At 33.9% G+C, this 14,416-nt stretch overlaps 1 protein-coding gene and 1 non-coding gene across 17 annotated transcripts in view; one reads left to right on the top strand and one right to left on the bottom strand.

Moving 5' to 3' along the window:
- The window catches only part of CDC42BPA (CDC42 binding protein kinase alpha), a 302,649-nt gene that overhangs the window by 6,939 nt on the left and 281,294 nt on the right, over positions 1-14,416 (bottom strand). For 7 of the 16 annotated variants that reach the window (XM_063082820.1, XM_063082821.1, XM_063082822.1 and 4 more), the window contains 5 exons: positions 12,859-12,956; positions 10,378-10,462; positions 7,513-7,636; positions 6,555-6,672; positions 2,416-2,601 (listed from right to left, as the gene is read on the bottom strand). In XM_063082820.1, the coding sequence (XP_062938890.1) occupies positions 2,416-2,601; positions 6,555-6,672; positions 7,513-7,636; positions 10,378-10,462; positions 12,859-12,956 (611 nt within the window). Of the gene's footprint in view, positions 1-2,415; positions 2,602-4,628; positions 4,678-5,115; positions 5,207-6,554; positions 6,673-7,512; positions 7,637-10,377; positions 10,463-12,858; positions 12,957-14,416 lie in introns of those variants that run through there. The other 9 variants (XM_063082825.1, XM_063082826.1, XM_063082831.1 and 6 more) reach the window with 4 other exon arrangements.
- On the top strand, positions 10,110-10,214 carry LOC134366536 (U6 spliceosomal RNA). Its single transcript, XR_010022333.1, has one exon. It is a non-coding gene; the product is annotated as a U6 spliceosomal RNA (small nuclear RNA).

Genomic DNA, 14,416 nt, shown 5'->3' with positions numbered 1-14,416 from the left:
ATTCTAATTAAAATTGGCTTGATGTTACGTGTGTGTGTCTTAAAGATACAAAGTATATTTTACTTGTATTGTTTGGGCAGAATAACATTTTCTGGGAATCAATGAATAAAATGGTAGCAATTCTTCAAATAATCTGATTTATATGCTAACAGTTAAAAGAGGACTGTCTCCTTTGCTATAATATGGTATAGGTCAAATAACTCAACATAGAATACAATGAAATGAGCATAAATACTTAAGGCTTTTGAGGTTAAAAGAAACAAGCAATGATGTACTAGTGTGAGTAGGTAAAAAGATTTTTAATTATTATAAAAGTCTAGAATTGGAACCTCAGTTCCCAGCTGTCATGTAACCGTGAGACTCCAAGGAGAGGTTACAGCTCTGAATAAGTCTGCAGTACTGAGCGCTCCTGCACACATCTAAAACACCTGAGAGAAGGTTATGGCAAAACAACTAAAGAAAGGCCACAGCTAGCAATCAGGAAAACAAGCAATAATACCACTTAAAAAATTCCAAATCATACATTTTGAAGAATCCCACATAGTGAAAGCTGGCTGGCTAGCTGGCCCCCAATTCAACCACTTCCTTGTTTGTTCACATACCAAATTTGCAAAGTCCATGTAATTCTCAGCGTGTTATTTGTTTAAAGCAAACGCTTTACCTTTTTTTCCTCTAAGAAAATAAAAAATTTAAAACTAGCAATTCACACAAAGAAGGGCAACCATAGCTTAAAGACATGAGCAACATGTGCACAGTGCAGCAAACAAAAGCTCAGAGGAGATGCGAATATCAGTTCCAAGCTGCACATATTGGTACTGTTTTTTCCTATAAACTTGAAGACACATCGGTGTCCTTTTCTATAAAACAAACCTACCATAGAATAAATGGCAAAAATCAAGCTTATAAAATGTATGAGTTGCTTAGTAACACTGAATGTTTAAATAATATAGGAATGATACAAAAAAGTGATTTAAAAAAAAGGTTAATCATTTCAGTCAGGTAAATAAAACAAACTTTATTATAAAGTAACAAGAAACCTAAGCATCCAGTCCTTTCTAGGTAGAAATACAAAGGTCTTCAAAAAGTTCATGGAAAGATTTGTATTATCTTTAATTCCATTCTTCCACGAATTTTGTGAAGTCCTTGGTATGTTTAAGATTAGGGTAAAGGTCCCACTGATGGCACAGTGCTTCTACTTGCAGATACTAACTTAACCAAAACTTCCATCCTCTTTTATATGAACAGCGCTTGACTGATTAGCTCATACAACATTCCTCTGGAATCTACTCCCTGAAACCCGCTACCAAGCAAACGGACGCTTATTTTATCATGGTTAATTTTACTTTCTCAAATAAGATATTCTAATGACATTACAATTAAATCTCAACAGCAATGACATTTAAATTATAGAGTAATTTACAATACAAATGAAATATAATATCGCTAATTTTCTTATTGGAAAATAACTACCTATACAAAGAAAAAAATTGATGCTACTATTTTTCTAAGCCTGGGGGCATTATGGGAAATGAGTTTGTAAGATACAATCCAAGTATTTTATCATCTGCAAAACTAACTTCAGGAAATGCTCACATGAAGTTAGTATAAGGCTGTATGACTTGATGAAAATATGGATATTCAGCTGTAAAGGGCACCAGCTCTCCATCCCACTGCAAAGCCACTGGTGACAAAGATACTAAGCTGAAGAGAAGGACTCACAGCAGATGCCATGGCCTTCAGAATGCAGCATGCTTTGTTTTTTTCTCTTCGGTTAACTTTTCTTATCTTGGATCCTGATTAGAATTAAATGTATATCTGCAACTCAAAGATCAGGAAAATCTACTTTATTTTTGGAATTTTTCCTGTTACTCATTAATAGTATTATACTTTCACTTTGGAGATTTTTCATCTTTTCAAAAAGGGTTTTTTGTTTTTTTATTTTTGGTAGATAGAAGGTCTGTGGATAGGCTGCACCACGCTTTTTAACCTCACTAAATACAAAAAATTTCTCTGAATTGAACTGGTTTTAGGGTTTTATTTAGCTATAAAAATTCGGAAATTCTGGGAGCCCTCTTTTGTTTAACAAAATAAAGATCCACTCAAGGAATATTTCTCATGATGGTACTGTAATTGAAAATACTACGGGAAAATCCAATATTGTTTCAAAAATAAATACTTAAATCCTCACTATTCTTCCACCTTTTTCCTTAAAAGAATAAACAAAATAAATCTGGAAGAGGAGGAAGAGTAAGATAAATAAAGGAGAAAAGAAACAGTAAAAGTTTGGCGGAAGAGAAACAGCCAAAGGAAAACCTTCACAAAACGGGACCACCTCAGCAGGGTTACGTATTAAGCCAGGCAACAGAAATCTGCACGTCGTTAGTAAAAGTTATCCCCTGACTCAGCTGTTCATACCCTCAGAGTCATAAAGCTTGGTGTACCAGGGACAGAGCGCAGAGACGGGGAATATTCAGGATTTATGGAATCAGGAGAGAGAAATTTTTCAGCAGAATTAACAGTCATGTGATAGATGTGCTCAAAGTTGATCGGAGAGGAGATCAGACCAGGGTGGTGATGAGGGGATGGATAAGGGAAACCTGGCTATCGAAGACAACAGAAAGGAGAAAAAAGGGAATAAAGTGATGAAAATGGATTCACTGGTTATACGTGACATTTCAGACAGCATGCATATAGAAAAAATAAAGTGGTATCTTATGTCAGCACTGAATCCTTCATGAAATACTTTTAGGCCTTAGAAAGTTAAATTTTATAATCATCTTGCTGGTTACTTAAATAGCGCGTTTGCAAAAGACCATTCTCCTTATAAAGTTATTCTTTTATTACTATAGTTAAGTGACTAGAAATTGGACTTCCCGAGATACAAGGAGTCTTTCAGAGTTTAGTTCAGTATTTTCTTATGTGATAGAATCAAACATAGCAAAAATTTGCCAAAAACATTAAGGGTAGAAAAAGCAAGAAACAGTTAAAGACAAGTGAACTCACAATAGCTTCTAACTACATGTGTTATGAAACTGTTTCTTTAGAAATCTAAAAACATTTAAAGCTACTTCCCGGTATTTGTAAACTGTGGTATATGTTTGCTTTTACTGATCTTATTTCCCTATAACAAAAATAGTATCTATGAAATATACTAGTTATTGGTTTACCTTTAAGCAGCCCAAAGAACATGTGTTTTTAACAAGGGAAAAATCTTCCCTCAATATTCAGGTGTATTTTTAAAAATGAAATACGGAATATAATACCAAAGATACAGAAAAAGACTTTTGAAACTAAAGAATCTAATTTTTCAGATAAAATAATTACTTCTGAATATTTGGAAACTGTCACTCAGCAGCCAGTCACCTCCTCTAATGGGGATTGTCAAGGTTCAGTTCTTGAAGAACAACTATGTTTCCAGAAAGCACAATCCCTTCATTAGAGGCACAGGATGAATAATTTGCTGGAGGGAGAGCTGACTGAATCCAGCATGGTATTCATATTCCCATGAGTTGAGAGGAGCTTGCTTTATAGAAAGAACTCAAATTATCTAGGCTTAAAAGAAAGGCTCCCATATAAGATATTGCTTTTACTTTAGTGATGGAAGTGAAATCAGTACTTTCTAAAAGGTTGTTTCCAAAAAGAAAAAAAAACAAAAAAAACCCACAAAAACTATTGCTGTATATGTAACTTTGACTTTAAGAGGCAAAATTAGTTCTTAAAAACCCCAAGAGGTCATTGTGCTAGAAATTTTATCGTTATTAACTGTTTTAGGAATGCGTAAAAGGCTAGGAGAAATGTAATATGCTAAAAGCAAATCTTCTCGAGGTAAAAATACTATTCTTGCATTCAATTGGACCAAAATTTGTCCTGTACTATAAGCAACCACTCATAAAAATGGGTAAATGATAAAGAAGATTCAAGAAAACTAATACAGTATATATTTCTAAGACATAAACATTATCTTATATTAATTGCTTATATTCTCTTGGCTCACTAAGATACAAATGAAGGCTTCACATCTGATATAGGAGATAAGAAAATAAAATCTCTCCCTTAGCCTTACTGCCCCTTCCATGTTCAAGAAGCAAACAATCCTGTTTCAGAATCATTTGGTAGAAAAGAAACAGAATTAAGCTTCTAAAGGCTTCTAATGAACTTTCTAAGCTTATAAGTATTTCACAGGAAAGCAATACTGATTTGAGTAAGTTAAAACATAAAAATGTCTGGGGTACATGCTCTTGCACAGATGACAACACATGGCTTTGCTATTTGAAAGTTCTTATATATGTTAACATTAGATAAGTATCTTTTTTTTTTAAATACTTCATAATAATTCCGTTTCAATGTAAAAAACATTAAAATCTGAGAATATCACAAGCTTTTCAACAAGAAGATACATACACAGGTACAGACATGCATATTATTATTATTTTCAGACATGCACATTATCGTATTGTTTACCAGTGTCTACCCTGAGATAAGCATGGTTCATAATAAGACCTCAAGAAATATTGGTTAGGTGATTAAATGAATGTCTATAAAACAGCTTACACGTCCTTTGGTAGTGGGATGAGAAAAAATATGGCTGTTAAAAATAGGAATTCAGACACATAAAATCTTTGATGTACATGTACAGGTGAAGAAACAGGTTTCAAAAATTTGCACCAACTTCTCATCCTGGAAATATAAGAGCACTGATACGATAAGAAAACGTGACAAGAATGGAAGGTACATTAAAAACTGAATTGAATTACTAGAGTAAAAAGTCACTTGTGTTAATGCCAAAAAAAAAAAAACCCAACAAGGTGGTAATGAGTTAACAAAATCAAGTGACAACAAGTACTGAAATTCAAGAGGTCTCACTGGAATACGCAGCCAGCACAGAGGTCATGTGTTATGGAGTAAGCTGGGGAATGAATCTTTGGGAAATGCTACCTGAACTTGTTTTGCTTAGTAATAAAGACTAGACCTTATTTCAAACAACAAATAAAATACAGGTTTCTTTTACTTTAAGTGGCCGGAGAATGGGAAGAAAGAGTAGAGTAAGAGGGATGTTCTGATATAAAAGTTCTTACAATGTTTGAAATTTGACATTTTAGTGTCAGAATGCATAACCTTATTGTGTATGAAGATCTGAAAGGACTCTGGAACATCAGCCAAATGTTCAGAACGGGAAAAGAATGGAGAGAAATCTGAGATCTCACTCCTAGGCAAAAAGTGAAAAAGGTATATATTTTAAATATGGTAGACAAGCAGAATAGTTTTAATATTTCATGTGCTCAACCTTAAATTTTTAACTTAGTTTTATTTACTACATATGATCAGCTATAATCTAGTTTTTATATACTTTATTTATATTTATTCAGCACAGCTAATGACAATCCCTGTCCCAAAAGGGTAAGTGACTATTGTGAACGATTTGAACTCCATAAAGGAAGGAATATTACTATGACTATATAATAATACTGTCTTCATGACGGAAAAATAACAACAATAAGAATGTCACATTCATTCATAAGCAAGCAGAGCCAACTGATTAGCTGGGATATTTATAATGAAGAATTTGGACTCAAATGAATGCAGACTTTTTTTTCTCCCCATGGAATAAACGCAAAACTCTTTTTAAGAGCTTAATTTTTTATTGTAAAAAACTTGAATGCACATCAAACTATATGACCTATCATTTTCTCTCTGTTAGTGATAGATGTTTGTATCTTCTATCACAGTAGTGTTGATGATGTGGTTAATTAAGACAGATTTCCTTAGGGATTTGGGTCAAGACTCACAAATCATCTCACAAATTGCCATAAAATATAAATTATACTTAAAATAGCTGTGCAAAATTTAGCTGCTATCACCACTGATCAAAAGGGTCATATTAAAGTTTTTAATAGTTTGCTGAGAGTACTATGATACTGAAATGCTAAGAATAAACAGAATCTGGAAAACTATTCCACTATCACTCTCAATCTCAACATAACAGGTCTGAGAATCCAACCTTCACATTGCTAAAACAGAAGAGTTTTCCTATGTTGTATTTTTTATACATGATTTACCAGGCAACATGTTCATAAATGGACAAGGAAAAAATATTTAATTTCACAATTAGCTGAGAGGTGTCACCATTAATGACCAAGCTAGTGTGGTTATCTAAAGAAAAAATAAAAGGCCAAATATCTGTATTGAATTTGCTAAATCTTAGTGAAATTTTAGTTATTTAGTAACCAAGTATACTGACTTGGTATGGAACTTCTCCAAATCTGGCAGTTTCTTCCACCAACAACAATAAATCTAGGTATGGGAGAAATTTCTAGGGTGTGAAACTAAGAATTTGATTTGTTTGGTTTTCGACTTGACAGATATCTAAATTTTGTTTTTCATCAGGTATGTCATCATGCATCATATACTGTGATATACTGAGAGAAGCATTTCCTTATTATATGAATATATCCTTTGAAGTCTATCTATATATGTACTCAAGCCTATACATACGTATCCCCACCACCTGGTGTCTCACCCCATCCACGCTCACATTCACTCTTCATTCCTCTTACCATGGGCAGGTCTTTCAGGATCTGTATTCCATCTCCAGGACCCATGTGTGCTATGTGGTTAAAATTAGTTGGGTTAGAAATTAATTTATTTCTCATTTCTGGATCTCGTAGCATCTCCCTGAAAGACAAAACACCTGTTTAGACATTTTTTCCACAATCTAGATAACTTAAGAAAAAAACTAAGCATACTTTATTTTTCCTTTTTTAGTAAAATAAAACTTAAATCATGTTAATAAGAATGTAATTAGATTTCAGATTTTTGTTTGGTTTGTTTTGTTTTTGGCAGCTGGCCGATATAGGGATCTGAGTCCACTGACCCTGGCATTACAAGACTGTGTTCTAAGCAACTGAGCTAACTGGCCAGCCCAAGAATATAATTAGAATAACATAATATATTCAATTAAAAATTCACTTCCTTAGAAGGTTTTGTTTTAAATTTTAAATAAAATATCTTATGCTTTTGAGTGGGAAAATAGGGATGGTCCTTTTAATACTTAGACATCAAAAAAACTATTTTACAGATAATTCTGAACATTTTACATATGCCTTTTGAAACAATTGGTAACAGTTTAGAAATGTTTACTTATGTAACTGGAAATACTATATGTTTATTTCTGTTTGCTCATGAAGACAGCAGTTAATCTGAACTTCTTAAACATATGCAGGTTTACTATATGCACAGATCTGTTCTATGCTTATATTGTAGAAAGGAACATATTCTAAAAATTATAACTATTCCATGTACATACAGAAGTGAATCAAAATATGATACTTTAATCTAGTGCATACTCAAAATTTTGACAGTATTAATTAAATGACACTGAGAAGTTACATTCACTATTGCAGTTTTGACACCACAGATGAATGACAGATTTTTCAGATAAATCTGAATTACCACCAAGTAGTCCTGCAGATTCTACAAGCATGTACGGAGGGTAAGCGTAAATCAAGTGTCTACCTCCTCTGTTGCAGCCTTTCCTCTTCTGGGACTCTGAATGAATAACGCCGCTTATTGTTGATATTTCTAACCATCTGTTTCCGACTATTATCTGATGTTTCAGGAACTACCAGTTCGTCCCCTTCTGTTAAAAAAGCAATACAAAAAACAATGATGCTATTTAAACTGCTAAAATGCTTTTTATCCATTAATCTCCAAGAGAGAACAAACGTTAATCAATTGTACAAGTGTATGCATTGCTGATTTTTTTAAGTTGTGCATTGATAATCACAGTAAATAAGCAATAATTTTCAATAGAATATATATAAACAGATATATGCTGAAATTGAACATAGCTTACAAAATATATTTTCTCTTATATTTGAGTATAAAAAGAAAATGACACAATTTTACCAGAGGAAACTGGAAGCTTTGCTTTGGTGTCCTGTCACTTTGACTAGCCAACTCCACCCCCAGCATGTCTATACTATCTTCTCTCTCCCTCCAGGTATTGGTTTCAGCTGCTTAGGGTGTAAAAGTGTTGCTATTGTCAACCTGAACAGTAATCAGGCATAAATGGTAAGCTATTTATCTAAATAATAATTAAAATTATATTTGCAAAACAAAACATTTCCTTTGTAAGATTAAATCTGTGAGATGTGGAATCAGGAAAAGCAATTGTGCTCCCACTATCTTCTTTCACCAAAAGTAAGAATCTGCTGCTATCTCTACTTTCCTGATCTCAGGGGTAAATGATATCTAATTGTACACACCTAGCAGCCCAGTGCCCATCTCATCCTGTTACAGTTTTAATATCTAGAAGTAAACAAAACTGTTAGTCAGGGACTCCCAAAACATGCTGGGCTAAGTGAACATACTCTAAGAATAAAATAGATAACTGTGTCCATATAACACGACAGAGGATGCAATTCTTTAGAAGTTTCTAACACCCAAAAAGAGGATGAGGTGGGAAGAAGCCAAAGCAGACGATGAGCAGAAAGGCAACATTCTCCATGTTGTGTAATAACGAGGCTTAATCACATTGCTTTCCTGATGACAAATATCAAAAGGACAGAATTTTTAAAGTGGGTGAGAATGTGAGACACAATTTTGGAATTTGAGAATTAGAAGGGTAAAGCAGGTCTTGTGAGTTATGGTGGCAATGGGAGGTTCTGGACAGCAAGAGGGCTGTGGGAGCACTTTGACCTCCTGGGAGGAGAAAGCAAGACACAGAAAAAGAAAAGACTCTTGGAAATGGGATTTCCTTCCTTTATCACTGAAATTCTGTCAGGTCTTCCTTCTCCAGGCTCCTCCTCTACTCTTAGCCTACAGCAGAAAGATGGACGCCTGGAAAAGACAAGTTGGAATACGTTTGGTCCTACAGACACAAAATGGGTATGGACACACTTTATGAGCAGAACGGTCACACATACAGTGAGAACCAGGTGGATCCAATCTTATACAACTATCTGCAGTAAATTAAGTATAGCATCTTGGACGTAAAGGAACTAAAACTCAAGTTTCATTAGCTTCACAAATCCATCTTGGATGGAGGGGGAATCACTGTGAAAACCTGAATATGCTTTCTCAAGTGATATTGGGACATCTTCTTAACATAGCCTTCTGCTACAGTCTCCAGGCTGTAAACCAAGAAACCTCTGGTTCCAAGGGAAAGTACCAAAGCCAAGCAATTTGTGTATTTCAGTACTTAAAAACAAAATAAAAACAATGAAAAACAAGTAAACTTTTGATGGATTTTTTTTTTTTTTGGTAGTAGAACATACAAATTTATTGGAGGAATGGGGGTGGGAAAGAAAAGTATCAAGAAGATAACAATCCCACTACCCAAAGATAACTGGTACAAACTTTTCATTTTAGTATAAACATATCAATGTATTTTCTTGAAAACAATGTTTTTACTTATGCTTAAGTCAATTTAAATTATTATTTTAAATACATAATATACCATAAATAAATCTTCACTAAACAGATCCACCACAATAGATTAGACATTTATGAATACCTCTGTTATGCAGAAATTTATTGCTAAGGCATGAGAAAGACTTTATTATATAGAAGAGTCCATATTTGGTAAAAAGAAGAGGCCATATTTGGTAAAAGTGAGATTTTAACTGTTCAGGCACACTGGCAAACAACATTTAATTACAGGTGGACAGCCTCCCTGGCATTTTATATGTGTGGTCTATTGGACAGTCTCACCTCAGTACCTGGTCACTGACCAAATGGCCTCCTCTTGTCTGTAACAGCCAGGGCTTCCATCCCCCTCCTGATTCTGGGCACTTCCGTGACTTCCCTCCCACATTATCATCAGCACTTCAGAAATGTTAAGCCCTTTGCATTGGCAGGAATGTATTCCCAAAGTCCCAAACTGAAACTCTGGATGAGTGTTCATAATTCTAGCGCTACAAATTTTGGTTAGGTTCTACAGTATTGAAAGTATAGAAGATATATTCAGCTAGGCTTCCTCTATTTACCTAGGTACTCCACAGAAAGATAACAAGGTATGTCAGAATCAAATACTTTGCTTACATACAGCTATGCAAGCTTACATGACTTTTTGTCCAGTTTATTTTAAATATTGAAAGAGTGTGATTAGTGCTTACTTCGATAGGACATATACTACAATTGGAATGGTACAGAGAAGATTAGCATGGCCCCTGAGCAAGGATGACATGCAAGTTCGTGAAGCATTTCATACTTAAAAAAAAAAAAAGTGTGACAGTGGCCAAGATCACAGACTTTGGAGCAAAGTACTTCTGAGTTTAAATCTAGACTCTGGCACTTATTACTCATATGACCTTGGGCAATCAGCTTCGAGATAATATTTTCATTGAAGCAATCCTATTAATATACGTATTCTCTTACCTGCCATTTTATTTTTGAAATATATTAATCTAATTGTCTCCAACCCTAAAAGATTTAATGATCCTTCACTGTTTAAGGGTCGAACCTAAAATAGTAAAAATACAATTAGTAATTCAACAAAACCTTTAAAAATCAAATCATAAAGCCTGTAGCCTACTTATAAAGCACACACTATGAAGACCTTTCATTTATGTACTTCAAAATATAGCCCTCTCACAAAAATCAACAAAAATTTAACAATAATTTTGACTGGAAAGGTATAATATCTAATTTGAACAAACAAACTTATAATGATAACATTTTAAAGCAAGAATATCCTGGGCAAATAAATAAATAAGTAGAAATACATTTAAACCTTAAATATAACTTTTAAAGCAATTAGTGACCAGATAACTATATAAGATATCAACCTAGCTGCCTTATGAATTCTTTCTTACTACCAAAAATTAAATGCACACATATGGTATATAGATGAAAGGGTAGATGACTGGGCAAAAGAGGACTGTCAGTAAATGGTGATGAAGCAACTGGTTATATAAAACCAATAAAATTGAATCCCTACTTCATACAACACACAGAAAAATCAATTCCAAATGGATTAAAGACATATATGCAGTAGGCAAAGCTTTAAAAAATTTGGAGGATAATAAAGGCCATATCTTTATCACCCTGAGGTAGAAAAGAGTTTCTTAAGAGGAAAAAAAAAAAGACAAATGGAGAGGATAAGAAAGATAAATTTAACTACATTAAAACTAATAACTTCAGTAAAATACAAAAGAACAGATAGGACACAAACAAGGAAAAGACTGATCACATCCATTATTAAGCCAGTATTCACAATATATAAAGAATTCCAATAAATCAATAAGAAAAAGATGGCCAATCCAACAGAAAAATGAGCAAAATATGGGACCAGGCACTATGTAGAAGAGGAAATATGAATGATAAAGAAACATACAAAGATTCTCAATCACGTAGTTAATTGGGGACATGCAAATTAATACTTCAGTGACAAAGTACTCTATAACTATCTACAAAAACTGAGAATTCTGACCATGAAGTGTTAGAGAAGATGTGGGTCAGAAAGAACTCTTATGTAATAGTGATGGGAGTGTCAACTGGTTCAATTACTATGGAAAAAAATATAACACTATCTCCTACAGCTGAACAATTACATTCCTCATGTCCCATCAATTCCACTCCCAGGCATATGACTTAAAGAAACTCCTGCATACATACACCAAAACACATATGCAAAACTGACAATAACAAAATGTTAGGAAATAATTCAAATGTCTACAATCAGAGAATGGATAAATAGTGATATATTCACCCAAACAGAATATTTTATGGTTGTGAAAAGCAGTAAATCTTAGAAACACAGTAAATGAGTAAAGAAAACAAGGCAGGCAAGATAATACCTCATAACATTTTTATAAAGCTCAAAACTAAACAATATATTACTTAGGAATATTTAAATATGCCAATCCTATATTTTAAGAAAAGCAAGGGAATGATAAGTACAACATTCAGGATAGTGATTTTTCTCTGGGGAAAAACAGGCGTCTGAGACAAGGGAGAGGTACAGAGGCGGATGCAGTGGCGTTAGTAATGTTCTGGCTCTTAAGTTCATTATTATGCTTCATAAAGGTCATATATTTTTTTATATACAAAAATTATATGATAAAAATAAAACAGAAAACTAACTGTATCTAACCCAAACTTACAAACTAGAGGACCATCTGCAGTTGCTTTATATAATGTGACAGCATGTACAAGAGCCTTTTTCATTGCTGATGTGGTTTAAAACTGGTGCATATTTTGATAGATGATCTTGGCTATTTTCTTTCACCTGTTCCTCAAACCCTACCCCTTAACTAATGATACATGCTACACATATATATTTATACGAAACTATTGCTCCTCGTTTTTGCAAAATAGCAGTTGTATACTTGTAAAAATTCTGTTTATGTTATGGAAACATGGGGAAATACTAAGGATAAATATTATGTTTTACTAGGAAAATGTCAAGCCTTTATTTTTTAATCACGAGACACAAACGGTATTGGTTCAAAGCTCAACCACTTCTCTAGCCTGTGAAGTCTGTACTCACAGGATTAAACACTGCATACCATTATGTGAAAAACAGTGACAACTAATAATAATCATGTACGCCCTCAGAGCTCCTTAATCCAAAAGTGGAAAATAACTCTGCCATTTCAGGTTGTAGGATATATTCTACTTGTTTGTCATGATAACAATTATACTTTAAACAGAGAAACTAAACGTAATAAAAACAGTATGGTGTTGAGCTACTTACAATAAAATTAACCAGCTTGATTTTTGTTTCTATTTTCTTATTCTTAGCTAAGTACCAATTATGTGTGCCAGAAAATGCTAAATTAATGAAAAATAGCTAGTCACATTAGTGTTTTCACTTGCTCATTTGTTGCCTTAGCCCATATTTTAACATTAAATTACCTTTTTGAGAGGAAGAGTCTGAATCCATTCCATGGAGTTCACATCGAAGACATCGACCGCATTCTCACTATACACTGAGAGATATGGGGCGTTGTAACCTGGGACAAGGGAGTGATGAAAACTATTAAACCCAAAACATTTTGAAAGGCTTATGCTGAAAAGTTATAGAGTGGATTCCCATCAAAATCCTATTGTTATTATTTAAAAGCCACATCAAAACATTTTGAAGTAAACAAAACATAAATCATAAATGAAGAATTAATATACCATGGTTCAGATTATATAGCCATTATAAAACAGAAGGATTCTGTTAACACCAAGGGTATGACATTCCCTTGACCAATACTAGTTTTATAAAGAAATTTCATTACATTATAAAGTATTTGATTCCTAAAATAGTTATTGACAGTGAAACAAGCTTACGAAGTAGAGGAATCTTCAGGTAAGTGTCCTAGCCCTAGTTATGGATGTATGATAAAGCATCTTAGCACAGTTACATGAAAGGGTAGATGTTCGATATACAATATTATCTTATATTATCTTTTAATTCTATTTTTTTCCATGAACTTTTGAAGTACCCTCATATTCTTGTTGAAAGAATGAATATAATAAAAGGCGACATAAGAAAAAGATAGATTAAATGATTTGCCTAAACTAAGGTTACAAATGGAATTATTGGCAAAGCTATACATAAAAGTCAGATATACCAATCTTACTCCACATTAGAAGGAATACTTTGAATTATCTGACTTGGCTACAGACCAGTGTTCATTCTGTGTATGATGTCACAGGTAAGAGTATATATTTCAGAAGAAACAAATCATTAAAAATAGTTAAGTCTGGGGCCGACCCCGTGGCGCACTCGGGAGAGTGCGGTGCTGGGTGCGCAGCTGCGCTCCCACCACGGGTTCAGATCCTATATAGGGATGGCCGGTGCGCTCACTGGCTGAGCGCGGTCACGAAAAGAAAAGGACAAAAAAAAAAAAAAAGAAGTTAAGTCTGGGTGAGTAGGCTTAGGGGTATTTCTCTTTTTATCTAGATTTTCTAATTTTCTTATAATAAGAATGTATTGCCCTCCTAAACTTTCTTCCACTGAACCTTTAAACTTGACTGGACCCATTGTTTCTCCTCCCAACTTATTAAAACAGAAGAGGTTTCACGCCTCTTAACCCCAAATAATCCTTCCACCTGTGTTGTGAATCCCATCCTCTCTGGCCTTCCTGGGGATCGTACTCTAGTTGCTGTACTTCCCATATAGTCAGGCTTTTCCTAGTAGTTCCCTAGTGGCTCTTTCCCTTCTGCACTTAAACATGCTCAAGTGTCTGCCACTGAACACAAAACCATTTGGATTAGATAATCCTCCTATGTGCTTCTGTAGAACTTTGGACTGCTATCATAACACTTATTATATCTACTGAGCTCTATGCTCTTTGAGGGTAATACTGTGTCTGTTTCACTCACTGTTATATCTCATACAGTGAAATAGCATGCATTCAATAATAATTGAATTATAAAATTCAATACAATTATACTCAATAAAAGTATTCAATAATTAAAA

This window comes from Cynocephalus volans, chromosome 18 (genome assembly GCF_027409185.1).
Source record: "Cynocephalus volans isolate mCynVol1 chromosome 18, mCynVol1.pri, whole genome shotgun sequence".
Classification (NCBI taxonomy): Eukaryota; Metazoa; Chordata; class Mammalia; order Dermoptera; family Cynocephalidae; genus Cynocephalus; species Cynocephalus volans.
This window is presented reverse-complemented; position numbering and strand designations above follow the sequence as displayed.